Source organism: Balaenoptera musculus, chromosome 2, assembly GCF_009873245.2.
Source record: "Balaenoptera musculus isolate JJ_BM4_2016_0621 chromosome 2, mBalMus1.pri.v3, whole genome shotgun sequence".
Lineage (NCBI taxonomy): Eukaryota > Metazoa > Chordata > Mammalia > Artiodactyla > Balaenopteridae > Balaenoptera > Balaenoptera musculus.
The window spans coordinates 13,138,456-13,155,118 of NC_045786.1; the positions used below are offsets into that span (position 1 = coordinate 13,138,456).

The 16,663-nt window shown below is 39.9% G+C and overlaps 1 protein-coding gene across 2 annotated transcripts in view; it reads right to left on the reverse strand.

Moving 5' to 3' along the window:
* The window catches only part of SPAG6 (sperm associated antigen 6), a 75,538-nt gene that overhangs the window by 21,857 nt on the left and 37,018 nt on the right, over nucleotides 1-16,663 (reverse strand). For both annotated transcript variants that reach the window (XM_036843228.1, XM_036843227.1), the window contains exons 6-8: nucleotides 16,353-16,526; nucleotides 14,816-14,968; nucleotides 4,436-4,627 (exon numbers count right to left, since the gene is read on the reverse strand). In XM_036843228.1, coding sequence (XP_036699123.1) covers nucleotides 4,436-4,627; nucleotides 14,816-14,968; nucleotides 16,353-16,526 — 519 coding nt within the window. The remainder of the gene's footprint in view (nucleotides 1-4,435; nucleotides 4,628-14,815; nucleotides 14,969-16,352; nucleotides 16,527-16,663) is intronic.

Below are 16,663 nucleotides of genomic sequence, written 5' to 3' on the forward strand. Positions count from 1 at the left end.
TGTTTTTCACAGAAAATGAAGGGAGTAACAAAAAATTATTCACTGTTGCTTTCCTTAATGAATGATCTCTAATGAAAACTGCTTAAAATGAAAAATGTTTCTTATTCAAAAGTTAATTTTATTCTGAAAGCATTCTGACCCAAAGAGCTATAGTTATTTAAATGAGGGGGGCACATAGGAATAAATCTTCATGACCTTGTGTTAGGCAAAGTCTTCTCAGATATAGCTCCAAAAGCACAAGCAGCAAAAGAAGAAAAATAGACTGAACTTCATTAAAACTTTTTTTTAAATGTGCTCTAAACAATACCATCAATAAAGTGATAAGACAATCCACAGAATGGGAGAAAATATTTGTAAATCATACATCTGATAAGGATTTGTATCCAGAAATATATAAAGAACCCTTACAACTCAATAATAAAAAGATAAATAGCCCAATTTAAAAATGGGCAAAGGCTCTGATTAGACATTTCTCCAAAGACGATATACAAATGGCCAATAAGCACATGAAAAGATTTTCAGCATCATTAGCCATCAAGGAAATGCAAATCTAAACAAGAATGTGATACCAATTCACACCCACTAGGATGGCTATGATAAAAAACAAAGACAATAACAAGTGATGGCAAAGATGTGGAAAAATTAGAACCCTCATACATTGCTGGTGGGAATGTAAAATGGTACAGTCACATTGGAAAACAGTTCGGCAGTTCCTCAAAATGTCAAAAAGAGTTATCATATGACCTAGCAAATTCCATTCCTAGGTACATACCCAAGAGAAATGAAAACGTACGTCCACACAAAACTTGCACAATAATGTTCACAAAGGCATTATTTATAACAAAGAGTAGAAATAACCCAATGTCTAAGCAGTGAGCAGAAAAATAAAATGTGGTATATCAATACAATGGAATATTATTTGGCAATTAAAAGGAACAAAACATTGATATATGCTAGGACATGGATGAACCTTGAAACTTTAAGTGAGAGAAGCCAGGCACAAAAGGCCACATATATTGTATGGTTCCATTTAAATGAAATGTCCAGAAGAGCAAATCCCCAAAGACAGATAGTAAATTAATGGTTGCCTGGGGCTAAACAGGAAGGATACGGAGTGACTGCTAATGGGAGAATGAAAATGTTGTAAAATTAGACTGTGGTGATGTTTGCAACTGTGAAGATACTAAAACCATTGAATTGTATAGTTTAAATGGGTAAATTATATGGTATATGAGTTATATTTCAATAAAGCTGCTAAAAATAAAGGGGAACAACCAAGACAATAAGAATACAATAATTAAATCAAATAATTATCTTAGAAATAGTTTTATAACTATTTGAATAGTTTTATAACCATTCAAATGCCAAACTAAGATGATACATTGCGATATGATACCTCTGAATCAAAACAAATGAAAATGTAGTTGCCTGAATATTATCAAAATATATGTAGGTAAGCTGATTATATAAAAGATTTTTTTTTTCAGTTTTTATAAGGTATTTGAAATTACATAGGTGTATAGACAGTAAGGCTATGTGAAAATGTGCAAGAAATTCCAAGGGGCTGCTCCTTGGCTCTCTCTCATGGATCAGAACCAATTAGAGAATGCTTACAGAAGCTGACATGCCTTGGAAACAAAATGAACTTCAACATGGCCTTATAATTTGAAAGCTGCTACAGAGTAACAAATGAGAAACACCATTATACAGTTCCTAAAGCTCTTGGATACATTTTCCCTACTGAGATAGTGTCACATCAAGCAGATTTGGACTTTCACTCTAAAGCCTTTAAAACAACAACTGATAGAATCCAAGAGACCTTGGGGAAGAAAAAAAAAGGAATGATTAAGTCCCTACAATAAGAAAATATCTGGATGGATTTAAAGCCTTGGAAAGATTGTTGACAGGATAATGATTGATAAATCACTTTTAATTTAATACCCACTGTATTTCCTCAAAGTAAATATTATATTAAATAAAGGCAGAAGGAACCTTCTATTAGTAAACCTAAATGTTTTAATAAAACCACCGTTATTAAACTAATACAAGATAAAAATTATCTGACTTCAAAAAGTAAAGTTACCAAACTTATTTTACTCTGGTGATATTTATACAATATAATATCATAATAACTCATTAAAAAACAAGTTATATAAACTTGGTAGCATGTAAATAGTATATAGTGCTCCCTCAGAGACTATTTACAAGGGTTTCTCAAACTATAACTACTATTGACTCCACTATTAATTATTCATGTTCTAGCTGATGTATTCTTTTATTTCCCTGGATTACTAGAGGTAAGGGTGGGAAGGATGAGAAGTGAGGAGGAGGGGGGCTTCCCTGGTGGCGCAGTGGTTGAGAATCTGCCTGCCAATGCAGGGCACACGGGTTCGAGCCCTGGTCTGGGAAGATCCCACATGCCGCGGAGCGGCTGGGCCCGTGAGCCACAATTACTGAGCCTACGTGTCTGGAGCCTGTGCTCTGCAACAAGAGAGGCCGCGATAGTGAGAGGCCCACGCACCGCGATGAAGAGTGGCCCCCGCTTGCCGCAACTAGAGAAAGCCCTCGCACAGAAACGAAGACCCAACACAGCCATAAATAAATAAATAAATAAATAAATAAATAAATAAATAAAGTCATTAAAAAAAAAATTTAAAAATTAAAAAAAAAAAAAAGAAGTGAGGAGGAGGGAGGAGGGAAGAGGAGGAAGTGGGGAAGGGGAGAGGGAAGAGGGAGGAAGAAAGACAATTATGATAAAGGGTTAAAGAAATATGCCACAAAAAGAGAACTACATACATAGGTTAAAATTATATGTAGGGCTTCTGTGGTGGCGCAGTGGTTAAGAATCCACCTGCTAATGCAGGGGACACGGGTTCAAGCCCTGATCCAGGAAGATCCCATATGCCGTGGAGCAACTAAGCCCGTGGGCCACAAGTACTGAGCCTGTGCTCTAGAGCCCATGAGCCACAACTATTGAGCCCTCACACCACAACTACTGAAGCCCATGCGCCTAGAGCCCATGCTCCACAACAAAGAGAAGCCACCATAGTGAGAAGCCCACCCACCACAATGAAGAGTAGCCCCCACTCACCGCAACTAGAGAAAGCCTGCGCACAGCAACGAAGACCCAACGCAGCCAAAAATAAAATAAATACATTTTTAAAAAATAAAATAAAATTATATGTATGTAAATCAGATGTAGTTGGACAATTCAAAACTGGAAATGGAGTTGTGGTTTCTCACCAGAAAGTCAAAGAATCACACAATTGTTAAACAGGAAAAGACCTTCTTAGCACATTGTCAATCTTACTCTCTACCAAGCATTGCCAAGGAATGGAGTCAACATTGGAGACAAGTAAGGGAAAAGCCCTAAATCTATTAAATCATTGCTTTGATCTAGAAAGTCTTATAAAAATGAAAAAATTGTTAATCTTAGAAATCAACTTCTCCCAATGAATCTGTAGAGAAAAAAACATGTAAATATAACCAAATCAATATAAACTCACTTCTATAAAATTTATAAACCAAATAAATGACTCGCTACATCGCTTTCAGAGTCTCTCAACTGTAAGTTCAAGCAGACTTCCTGCCTCGTTATACCATCTAAAGTTGTTCCAGCAAATGTGTTTTCCTATTTGTTACTTTAGCGTTTTAATTAAAATTTAAAAGTAATTTAATTTACTGTTATTTTGAATTATTGTCTTTTCTGTGTACTTCCTTCAACCCAAGTCAATTCTGAAAGCTGCTTTCAAAAAGTTACATGTTTTCCTAATAGGGAGTATGCTGGGAAACATTTTTCTTTCTTTGAAATTCTAAAATTATTTTACAAACCCATCCTACTTTATATTCATGTTTTATGAATCATTTCAGTAGCTAGTAACATTTTTTTTTTTAGAAATCTTGATTTTTTTTTTAAATGCATGATTTAAAAATGTTTAGTGAATCTTACAGTCATTTTTCCTTTAAGGAACAAATATAAGACATAATTAAAAGATCAGGCAGACTTGGAGTTAGGAGAGGTAGCTCATGTTTCAGGAATACCTTGGGAAAGCAGCTTAAATTTCTTTAGACTCAATTTTTTAACGTAAAATGGACTAAAGTACTCTCTGGCCAATTCCACCTCCAAAATCCTATTATTCAATAACCTATTTCATAAGAAAAGTCAATAGAAATGTAGAAGGCAACAACCAGACATTCATTTTACAAACAACTTTGTACCTATAGAGAACTTTCTTTAAAATATATCACTGATTTTTAGAGACAATCGTAACTCATTTTCAAAGAGTCACCTCACTTCTTCTGATAAATTTATCTCTTGACTCAGAAAAGTGATATTGTCCATGATGAAAATTAAAACATTTTAAATTACACATTTTAAAGAATGAGTCAAAATCTAACAAACCTTCATTAAAACAGTCAAGGATTAAGCACTTACTTTCACTTGAAGATCCTCAGAACTTTCGGTCGACATGTACAAAGAAAGCAGGACAGGCAAAGTGTTTGTGACCGCGACAGCCCGTGCGTGCTCTGGAGTGTGCCTCCCAATCTGTCCCAAGGCCCAGGCAGCAGCAGCCTTAATATGATCTTCTGGCTCTTCTGACAAGCAGACTGACAGCTGGGGCACACCCTGCAGCGTTGATCAGAAGAGCAAGAGTTATGAATCCAGAGCAGGATTAAAGCGTCTTCCCTGTCTCTCAAACATTAGAAGGAATCATTTTGGTCTTGATCCTTTTCTTAAACGGTTCAATAAATGAGCACTTCACAGGGGCTGTCATTTTTCAAGTCAATAAAATGACTAGGACTAATTTACCTTAATTATCTGTAACAATCCAACTAAACTAAATATCTCTGCTAGCGTTTACTCCCCAAACAGAGGCGTTTAACCAAAAAACAGATGCCACAGACTAGTATTTAGGCAAAACCAGATTCCACTGTGACAAATTAAAAATGCGTAGGATTTTAAAACCTTTTGCTTGAGGGGAGGCCGGCTGGGGCCGGCGCACACATCCCAGACGCAGCCGGGCCGGTGACTCGGCTGCAGGTGGCGCCCCAGAGTCCAGGGAAGCAGCGGGGGGCGCAGGACGCAATCCGAGGTTGCCCCCGGGGCAAAGGATTTCCAGATCTGATCAGGGAGCTGGACTTCTCTGTGTCACCACTTAGAACACACATCCTTTCTTTGTTATCAATATCATTGATCATCAACCACCCCAGACATCTGCATGTGTGACTTTAAAAAGCCAATGCAGCAGCATTTTGGTTGAAGGATGAGACCTTCAAGATGGCAGAAGAGTAAGACGTGGAGATCACCTTCCTCCCCACAAATACATCAGAAATACATCTACATGTGGAACAACTCCTACAGAACACCTACTGAACGCTGGCAGAAGACCTCAGACCTCCCAAAAGGCAAGAAACTCCCCACATACCTGGGTAGGGCAAAAGAAAAAAGAAAAAAACAGACACAAAAGAATAGGGACAGGACCTGCACCTCGGGGAGGGAGCTGGGAAGGAGGAAAAGTTTCCACACACTAGGAAGCCCCTTCACTGGTGGAGACGGGGTGAGGGGGGGGGAAGCTTCGGAGCCACGGAGGAGAGCGCAGCCACAGGGGTGCACAGGGCAAAGTGGAGAGATTCCCGCACAGAGGATCGGTGCAGACCAGGACTCACCAGCCCGAGAGGCTTGTCTGCTCACCCGCCGGGGCAGGTCAGGCGCTGGGAGCTGAGGCTCAGGCTTCGGAGGTCAGATCCCAGGGAAAGGACTGGGGTTGGCTGCGTGAACACAGCCTGAAGGGGCTAGTGCGCCACAGCTAGCCAGGAGGGAGTCCGGGAAAAGGTCTGGAGCTGCCAAAGAGGCAAGAGACCATTGTTTTGGGTGCGTGAGGAGAGGGGATTCAGAGCGCCGCTTAAAGGAGCTCCAGAGACGGGCGCGAGCCGCGGCTGTCAGCACGGACCCCAGAGACGGGCGTGAATCGCTAACGCTGCTGCTGCCGCCACCAACAAGCCTGTGTGCGAGCACAGGTCACTCTCCACACCGCCCCTCCTGGGAGCCTGTGCAGCCCGCCACTGCCAGGCTCCCGTGATCCAGGAACAACTTCCCCGGGAGAACGCACTGCGCGCCTCAGGCTGGTGCAATGTCACGCCGGCCTCTGCCGCCGCAGGCTCGCCCCGCATTCCGTACCCCTCCCTCCCCCCGGCCTGAGTGAGCCAGAGCCCCCGAATCAGCCGCTCCTTTAATCCCGTCCTGTCTGGATGGGGAATAGATGCCCTCAGGCCACCTACACGCAGAGGGGGGTCCAAATGCAAAGCTGAACCCCGGGAGCTGTGCGAACAAAGAAGAGAAAGGGAAATTTCTCCCAGCAGCCTCAGGAGCAGTGGATTAAATCTCCACAATCAACTCGATGTGCCTGCATCTGTGGAATACCTGAATAGACAACGAATCATCCCAAATTGAGGCAGTGGACTTTGGGAGCAATGATATATATATTTTTCTCCTTCTCCTCTTTTTGTGAGTGTGTATGTGTATGCTTCTTTGTGTGATTTTGTCTGTATAGCTTTGTTTTTACTATTTGTCCTAGGGTTCTGTCTGTTTTTGTTTCTTTGTTTTTAAGTATAGTTTTTAGCGCTTCTTATCATTGGTGGATTTGTTTTTTGTTTCAGTTGCTCTCTTCTTTCTTTTTTTTTATTACTTTTTAATTTTTTTAATAATTATTTTTTATTTTAATAACTTTATTTTATTCCCTCCCTCCCTCTCTCTCTCTCTCTTTTTCTTTCTTTCTTTCTCCCTTTTCTTCTGAGCCGTGTGGCTGACAGGGTCTTGGTCCTCTGACCGGGTGTCAGGCCTGTGCCTCTGAGGTGGGAAAGCCGAGTTCAGGACACTGGTCCACCAGAGACCTCCCGGCTCCACATAATATCAAACGGCGAAAGCTCTCCCAGAGATCTTCATCTCAACGCTAAGACCCAGTCCCACTCAATGACCAGCAAGCTACAGTGCTAGACACCCTATGCCAAACAACTAGCAAGACAGGAACACAACCCCACCCATTAGCAGAGAGCCTGCCTAAAATCATAATAAGGTCACAGACACCCCAAAACACACCACCAGACACGGTCCTGCCCACCAGAAAGACAAGATCCAGCCTCATCCACCAGAACACAGGCACTAGTCCCCTCCACCAGGAAGCCTGCACAGCCCACTGAACCAACCTTAGCCACTGGGGGCAGACGCCAAAAACAATGGGAACTACGAACCTGCAGGCTGCAAAAAGGAGACCTCAAACACAGTAAGTTAAGCAAAATGAGAAGACAGAGAAACACACAGCAGATGAAGGAGCAAGGTAAAAACCCACCAGACCAAACAAATGAAGAGGAAATAGGCAGTCTACCTGAAAAAGGCTTCAGAGTACTGATAGTAAAGATGATCCAAAATCTTGAAATAGAATGGAGAAAATACAAGAAACGTTTAACAAGGACCTAGAAGAACTAAAGAGCAAACAAACAATGATGAACAACACAATAAATGAAATTAAAAATTCTCTAGAAGGAATCAATAGCAGAATAACTGAGGCAGAAGAACAGATAAGTGACCTGGAAGATAAAATACTGGAAATAATTACCGCAGAGCAGAATAAAGAAAAAAGAATGAAAAGAATTGAGGAGAGTTTCAGAGACCTCTGGGACAATATTAAATGCACCAACACATGAATTATAGGGGTCCCAGAAGAAGGGGAGAAAAAGAAAGGGACTGAGAAAATAATTGAAGAGGTTAGAGTCGAAAACTTCCCTAATATGGGAAAGGAAATAGTCAATCAAGTCCAGGCAGCGCAGAGAGTCCCATACAGGATAAATCCAAGGAGAAACACGCCAAGACACATACTAATCAAACTATCAAAGATTAAATACAAAGAAAAAATATTAAAAGCAGCAAGGGAAAAACAACAAATAACATACAAAGGAATCCCCATAAGGTTAACAGCTGATCTTTCAGCAGAAACTCTGCAAGACAGAAGGGAGTGGCAGGACATATTTAAAGTGATGAAAGGGAAAAACCTACAACCAAGATTCCTCTACCCAGCAAGAATCTCATTCAGATTCGGTGGAAAATTAAAAGCTTTACAGACAAGCAAAAGCTAAGAGAATTCAGCACCACTAAAGCAGCTTTACAACAAATGCTAAAGGAACTTCTCTAGGCAGGAAACACAAGAGAAGGAAAAGACCTACAATAACAAACCCAAAACAATTAAGAAAATGGTAATAGGAACATACATATCGATAATTACCTTAAATGTAAATGGATTAAATGCTCCCACCAAGACATAGACTGGCTGAATGGATACAAAAACAAGACCCGTATATATGCTGTCTACATGAGAACCACTTCAGACCTAGTGACACATACAGACTGAAAGTGAGGGGATGGAAAAAGGTATTCCATGCAAATGGAAATCAAAAGATAGCTGAAGTAGCAATTCTCATATCAGACAAAATAGACTTTAAAATAAAGACTATTGCAACAGACAAAGAAGGACACTACATAATGATCAAAGGACCAATCCAAGAAGAAGATATAACAATTGTAAATATTTATGCACCCAACATATGAGCACCTAATACATACGGCAAATGCTAACAGTCATAAATGGGGAAATCGACAGTAACACAATCATAGTAGGGGACTTTAAGACCCCACTTTCACCAAAGGACATATCATCCAAAATGAAAATAAATAAGGAAACACAAGCTTTAAATGATACATTAAACAAGATAGACTTAATATTTATAGGACATTCCATCCAAAAACAAGAGAATACACTTTCTTCTCAAGTGCTCATGGAACGTTCTCCAGGATAGATCATACCTTGGGTCACAATCAAGCCTTGGTAAATTTAAGAAAATTTAAATCGTATCAAGTATCTTTTCTGACCACAATGCTATGAGACTAGATATCAATTACAGGAAAAAGTCTGTAAAAAAGACAAACACATGGAGGCTAAACAATACACTACTAAATAACCAAGAGATCACTGAAGAAATCAAAGAGGAAAAAATACCTAGAAACACATGACAATGAAAACACAATGACCTAAAACCTATGGGATGCAGCAAAAGCAGTTCTAAGAGGGAAGTTTATAGCAATACAATCCTACCTCAAGAAACAAGAAGCATCTCAAATAAACAACCTAACCTTACCCTAAAGCAATTAGAGAAAGAAGAACAAAAAAAAACCCCAAAGCTAGCAGAAGGAAAGGAATCATAAAGATCAGATCAGAAATAAATGAAAAAGAAATGAAGGAAACGATAGCAAAGATCAATAAAACTAAAAGCTGGTTCTTTGAGGAGATAAACAAAATTGATAAACCATTAGCCAGACTCATCAAGAAAAAAAGGAAGAAGACTCAAATCAATAGAATTAGAAATGAAAAAGGAGAAGTAACAACTGACACTGCAGAAAGACAAAGGATCATGAGAGATTACTACAAGCAACTCTATGCCAATAAAATGGACAACCTGGAAGAAATGGACAAATTCTCAGAAAAGCACAACCTCCCGAGATTGAACCAGGAAGAAATAGAAAATATAAACAGACCAATCACAAGCACTGAAAGTGAGACTGTGATTAAAAATCTTCCAACAAACGAAAGCCCAGGACCAGATGGCTTCACAAGAGAATTCCATCAAACATTTAGAGAAGAGCTAACACCTATCCTTCTCAAACTCTTCCAAAATATAGCAGAGGGAGGAACACTCCCAAACTCATTCTACGAGGCCACCATCACCCTGATACCAAAACCAGACAAAGATGTCACAAAGAAAGAAAACTACAGGCCAACATCACTGATGAACATAGATGCAAAAATCCAACAAAATACTAGCAAACAGAATCCAACAGCACATTAAAAGGTTCATACACCATGATCAAGTGGGGTTTATCCCAGGAATACAAGGATTCTTCAATATATGCAAATCAAACAATGTGATAATGCCATATTAACAAATTGAAGGATAAAAACCATATGATCATCTCAACAGATGCAGAAAAAGCTTACGACAAAATTCAACACCAATTTATAATAAAAACCCTCCAGAAAGTAGGCATAGAGGGAACTTACCTCAACATAATAAAGGCCATATATGACAAACCCACAGCCAACATCATTCTCAATGGTGAAAAACTGAAACCATTTCCAGTAAGATCAGGAACAAGACAAGGTTGCCCACTCTCACTGCTATTATTCAACACAGTTCTGGAAGTTTTAGCCACAGCACTCAGAGAAGAAAAAGAAATAAAAGGAATCCAAATAGGAAAAGAAGAAGTAAAACTGTCACTGTTTGCAGATGACATGATACTATACATAGAGAATCCTAAAGACTCTACCAGAAAACTGCTAGAGCTAATCAATGAATTTGGCAAAGTAGCAGCATACAATATTAATGAACAGAAATCTCTTGCATTCCTATACACTAATGATGAAAAATCTGAAAGAAATTAAGGAAACACTCCCATTTACCATCGCAACAAAAAGAATAAAATACCTAGGGATAAACCTACCTAAGAAGACAAAAGACCTGTATGCAGAAAACTATAAGACACTGATGAAAGAAATTAAAGATGATACAAAGAGATGGAGAGATAAACCATGTTCCTGGATTGGAGGAATCAACATCGTGAAAATGACTATACTACCCAAAGCAATCTACAGATGCAATGCAATCTCTATCAAAGTATCAATGGCATTTTTCACAGAACTAGAACAAAAAATTTCACTATTTGTATGGAAACACAAAAGACCCTGAACAGCCAAAGCAATCTTGAGAAAGAAAAATGGAGCGGGAGGAATCAGGCTCCTGAACTTCAGACTAAACTACAAAGCTACAGTAATCAAGACAGTATGGTACTGGCACAAAAACAGAAATACAGATCAATGGAACAGGATAGAAAGCCAAGAGATAAACCCATGCACATATGGTCACCTTATCTTTGATAAAGGAGGCAAGAATATACAGTGGAGAAAAGACAGCCTCTTCAATAACTGGTGCTGGGAAAACTGGCCAGCTACATGTAAAAGAATGAAATTAGAGCACTCCCTAACACCATACACAAAAATAAACTCAAAATGGATTAAAGACCTAAATGTAAGGCCAGACACTATAAAACTCTTAGAGGAAAACATAGGCAGAACATTCTGTGACATAAATCACAGCAAGATCCTTTTTGACCCAGCTCCTAGAGAAGTGGAAATAAAAACAAACAAATGGGACCTAATGAAACTTAAAAGCTTTTGCACAGCAAAGGAAACCATAAACAAGATGAAAAGACAGCCCTCAGAATGGGAGAAAATATTTGCAAATGAAGCAACTGACAAAGGATTAATCTCCAAAATTTACAAGCAGCTCATGCAGCTCAATATCAAAAAAACAAACAATCCAATCCAAAAATGGGCAGAAGACCTAAACAGACATTTCTCCAAAGAAGATATACAGATTGCCAACAAACACATGAAAGAATGCTCAACATCACTAATCATTAGAGAAACACAAATCAAAACTACAATGAGGTATCACCTCACACCAGTCAGAATGGCCATCATCAAAAAATGTACAAACAATAAATGCTGGAGAGGGTGTGGAGAAAAGGGTACCCTCTTGCACTGTTGGTGGGAATGTAAATTGATACAGCCACTGTGGAGAACAGTATGGAGGTTTCTTAAAAAACTAAAAATAGGGGCTTCCCTGGTGGCGCAGTGGTTGAGAATCTGCCTGCCAATGCAGGCGACACGGGTTCGAGCCCTGGTCTGGGAGGATCCCACATGCCGCGGAGCAACTGGGCCTGTGAGCCACAATTACTGAGCCTGCGCATCTGGAGCCTGTGCTCCGCAGCAAGAGAGGCCGCGATAGTGAGAGGCCCGCGCACCGCGATGAGGAGTGGCCCCCGCGTGCCACAACTAGAGAAAGCCCTCGCACAGAAACGAAGACCCAACACAGCCATAAATAAATAAATAAAAATTAAAAATCTTTAAAAAAAAAAAAAAAAAAAACTAAAAATAGAATTACCATATGACCCAGCAATCCCACTACTGGGCATATACCCTGAGAAAACCATAATTCAAAAAGAGTCATGTACCACAATGTTCATTGCAGCTCTATTTACAATAGCCAGGACATGGAAGCAACCTAAGTGTCCATCGACAGATGAATGGATAAAGAAGATGTGGCACATATATACAATGGAATATTACTCAGCCATAAAAAGAAACAAAATTGAGTTATTTGTAGTTAGGTGGATGGACCGAGAGTTTGTCATACAGAGTGAAGTAAGTCAGAAAGAGAAAAACAAATACCGTATGTGGGCAGGACAGGAATAAAGACGCAGACATAGAGAATGGACTTGAGGACACGGGGAGGGGGAAGGGTAAGCTGGGACGAAGTGAGAGATTGGCATGGACTTATATATACTACCAAATGTAAAACAGATAGCTAGTGGGAAGCAGCCGCATAGCACAGGGAGATCAGCTCGGTGCTTTGTGACCACCTGGAGGGGTGGGAGGGAGACGCAAGAGGGAGGAGATATGGGGATACATGTATATGTATAGCTGATTCACTTTGTTATAAAGCAGAAACATACCATTGTAAAGCAATTATACTCCAATGAAGATGTTAAAAAAATAAAAATAAAACCTTTTGCTTTCCATTGTTAAAAAAGTTAATTTAGAATCCTTTTAAAAATTGACTTTTCACCAAGTATAACAGATCTGAGAACAAAATACCTACTATAGATCCAAAATCAAATGAATAATATGAGCAAGAATCCTATTTAAGTAAATTTTAGGTGAAATATATTCACTAAAACCTTTTCTGAAATAGTAAATTTCCATTAATTTTGGTCAACATTTAAATGATAGTTTTGCCCATTTTAACATGATTGAATGTCAAAGTAGGGATGAGTACTTTTGTTACACAGATGGCATATGCTTATATCTTGCACTTCAAACTTCAGTTTTATCTAAATAATCAAAACAGAATTAACTAAAGGGCCTCAAATGCATCACAGTTTATATACCCAAGGAAGAGTCAAATAACCAAATCAAATTATAATTCATTCTGTATAGGCATAATTTTCTAACTAACTTGAGACTAGAAGAATTATCACCTTAAATTTAGTACCACAAAAGCCACTATCACATGGGTCATGCTACCACAGCAAAGGCCAAATGATCATATATACTTTTTTTCCCTCCACCTTTAAATTAGGTTTTTTTTGTTTTTTTTTTTTTTAAATTAGGTTTTTAAGACCAATTTCTTAAAGAAGAGATCCACCATATTTCTTTGACTTCTTTCTTACGACTAAAAATGTGTCTGCCCATACAAAAAAAAAAAAAAAAGGTCAGAATCTTTCTATCTTCAGAATGAGGCAACTCTCCAGAAAGTCCACACTTCTGAGACGTACCAAGACTGAAGAAGCAGGAGGAAGAGAAGACAGCCCCCTTTACCCCATGCCCAACACTCTGACTTACTGGCCTCGGTTGTTTTGAACAGCAGATGAGACAAGGAGCGTTGAGTGTGCTTTGAACATTAGAAAGTACTATTTAGATTGGAGGTGTTGTCAGTCCTGACAGTACCACATGGAACGGGAAAGGATGAGGCAGTGTGGCGTGGTCTGCCTCAAACTGCTGCTGCTCCCACCTTGATCTTCAATTAAATGGAAGACAGACCAGATGGGAGAGGCCAGAAGCAGCCCCAGACCAAAGGCAGGGAGCACCTCCTGGCTAGTCTGGGGAAGAAACACAGGAAGCAAAAGCAATTGCTGCTTCCTTCCTCATCCTTCCTACAGCAGGCTTTCTGACTATCCACAGAAGCACCGAGAATCAAGAATCCTGATCACTTCCCCGTGGTGACCCTTCAGGAAGCAGCACTACTGCTCTAGTCACTGTCAGAGTCTTTGGTAATAGAAGAACAAAAGGAAAAGTTAGACATAAAAAGGGAGTGAAGTAAAGAATTATCAAGGAATAGGCAGAAAATAAAGATCTGAGGCTCATTTTTATTCTGAGGATTAGCAAAGGATAAAAAAAAAAAAAATCCACACTTCTGTTTAACACACAGCAGCAGGTTTTCCATACTGATAAGAAACCCACATCCTAGAGGGTTGCCAGAGACACTGGGAGCACACAGCCTTTGAAGCATGCTTCAGGAGATCAATATTTATTCATTCAACAAATATTTTTTGAGCACCTACTATGAGCCAGGGCTACGTGATCTGGTGGGTTAATTCCAAGTTGTAAATTGAGATAAGGCCAAATCCCTAGAGCAAGGAAACAGCATGTCAGAAACATGCGATCCAACATGTGCTCTGAATTGCCCATGTCTAAGAAGAGAAATTAGCTCATGGAAGCTGAGGGAGAGAGAGCCATCCATTGTCATCTCCTGCCCAAATGGCAGGAAGGGGGAGAATGTACGGAATAATAAAAATGACCACTGGGCATGTCATTTATGATAGCTGTCTTTAATCAAAGTATGCTTTACATATTTGTAAAGCCAATCCTTCAAGATACAAATACATGGTATTTAGATATAGGTGATACTAACACTCAGAGGTGTTGACATTTTATTGATATTAAACACTGAGTAAAACTTTAAACTTCCTGCCAAGTAAACTTTACTTCAAGCACTGCTTTGGGAAACTTACTAATAAGCCTTGAAGAAAGCTGGTAATTCTTTGACTCTGGTCAGCTATATTTTACACTCTGTGGGATAGTATTAATCTGCGGTTCTGTCTTAGAGTATCTCACTGCAATAACTAGAGGAAAAGGAAGCAAGAACAAACCTTGGAAATGATGACCGCCATTGCCAGGTTCTCAGAATGAGCTGCCACGTAGCCAAGCATCATGATGCCCGGCAGCCTTATGTTTCCTTTGCAGGACCCAATGCAATCGATCATGGCAGCAACTCCCCCCGTGTTCACTATCAGCTGAGAAAGCTAAGAGAAAAGAAGGAGAGCTAGATAACCATGGCCCTAAAGTGTAAGATGATCTTTAAATATTACTTCAGCATTGCCAAATTTTAAAATTTAGGACCTAAAAAACATCTGGTAAAATCTGAAACATCATTTAGTGAAATTATTATATTTATCAAAGAAATGTACAAGGGTAACAATCCTGCTATTTCTAACGTACAGAATATGCTCACGTGAGGAGCCTCTCTGTGGTTCAATTTTTCTTGCACGACTCTATCCTTATCACAATGGATGTCAAAATTCCTCACCTAAACACTAAGCCTAGGGCTAGTTCATAACTAGCTAACTGCTGAAACCCCCCATCACAATGCGTGAGTATGAATTGGATTAATCACTGAATGCTGAAAGGTGAGATCAGACTTGAAATAGTCTAGCCTCATTATCCCTCCTTTGCTAGCAATGATCTCTAGCTGACTGCACTCCAGTCTTGAAAAATCTCAACCAGATAAGGATGTTGGGTGAAATAAAGAATGAGGACTTGGGACTTCCCTGGTGGTCCAGTGGCTAAGACTCCGAGCTCCCAATGCAGGGGGCCCGGGTTCGATCCCTGGTCAGGGAACTAGATCCCACGTGCCGCAACTAAAGATCCCCCACGCCACAACGAAGATCCTGTGTGCTGCAACTAAGACCCGGCGCATCCAAATAAATAAATAAATATTAAGAAAAAAAAAAAGAATAAGGACTTAAAAGTTTAGTGAAATGAAACTGATTAGTGAAAATATACACAGAAAAAGACAACTTCAGAATCTACCCAGGTTCGCTTCGCCTCTATTCCTTTCCCACCTCACACCTCAGAGCAGGAACCACTGTGCAAGAGCAGCTGTTAGAGCGGTTACGCCAGGTCAGGGGGCCTGATGGTCTCTCCCAACCTGGAGGGGCACCATCTCTCACTACGCCCAGCTGACCTAGAGTGACAGGACGACAAAGGTCCACGGTCCCTACAGTCTAGAAATGGAAAGCAGAAAATGATTAAAAACTGAGATTTCAGACTCAAACTCCATTGATGTAACCCGGTGGTTCTCAACTGGGGGCACTCTTGTCCCCCTAGGAAACATTTAGTAATATGTGGGGACATTTTTGATCGTCACAACTTGGGGGAGGGGTGCTACTGGCATCTGGTGGGCAGAGGCCAGGGATGCTGCTAAAGGTCCATCCTGCAGTGTACAGGACAGCCCCTCACAACAGAGAGCGATCTGGTCCAAAGTGTCAACAGTGCCGAGGATGAGAAACCCTCAGAACATGTGGCACCGCCCCTGAGCCCTGTGAACAAATTGATGTTTTACTTAAAAACTAAAACTAACTGCATACTGTTGTATTTTGAAGCTGTTTTTTTTTTTTTTTTTTTTACCTCAGGTGTATGTTTTGCAATCTCTCTAATTAAAGTGGAAGCATTTTTCTTCACGTATTCATCTTTGTCCTTCAGACAGGTAAGTACAGCTGGAAAAATCTCTGCTTCAACCACCATTTCTGCTAGATCCACAGAATGTTTCGCAATCTGACTGAGAGCTGAAAGGACCTGACGCTGTTGAGCAAAAACCAAACCCAAATGTTACACAGAGTCCACTGTGGAGTTCAGACATAATTTAAACAGCTTCGTACACATTCAAATTCCTTTATAAAGAGGAAAAAACAATCACACATCCAACATAATCTAGGAGT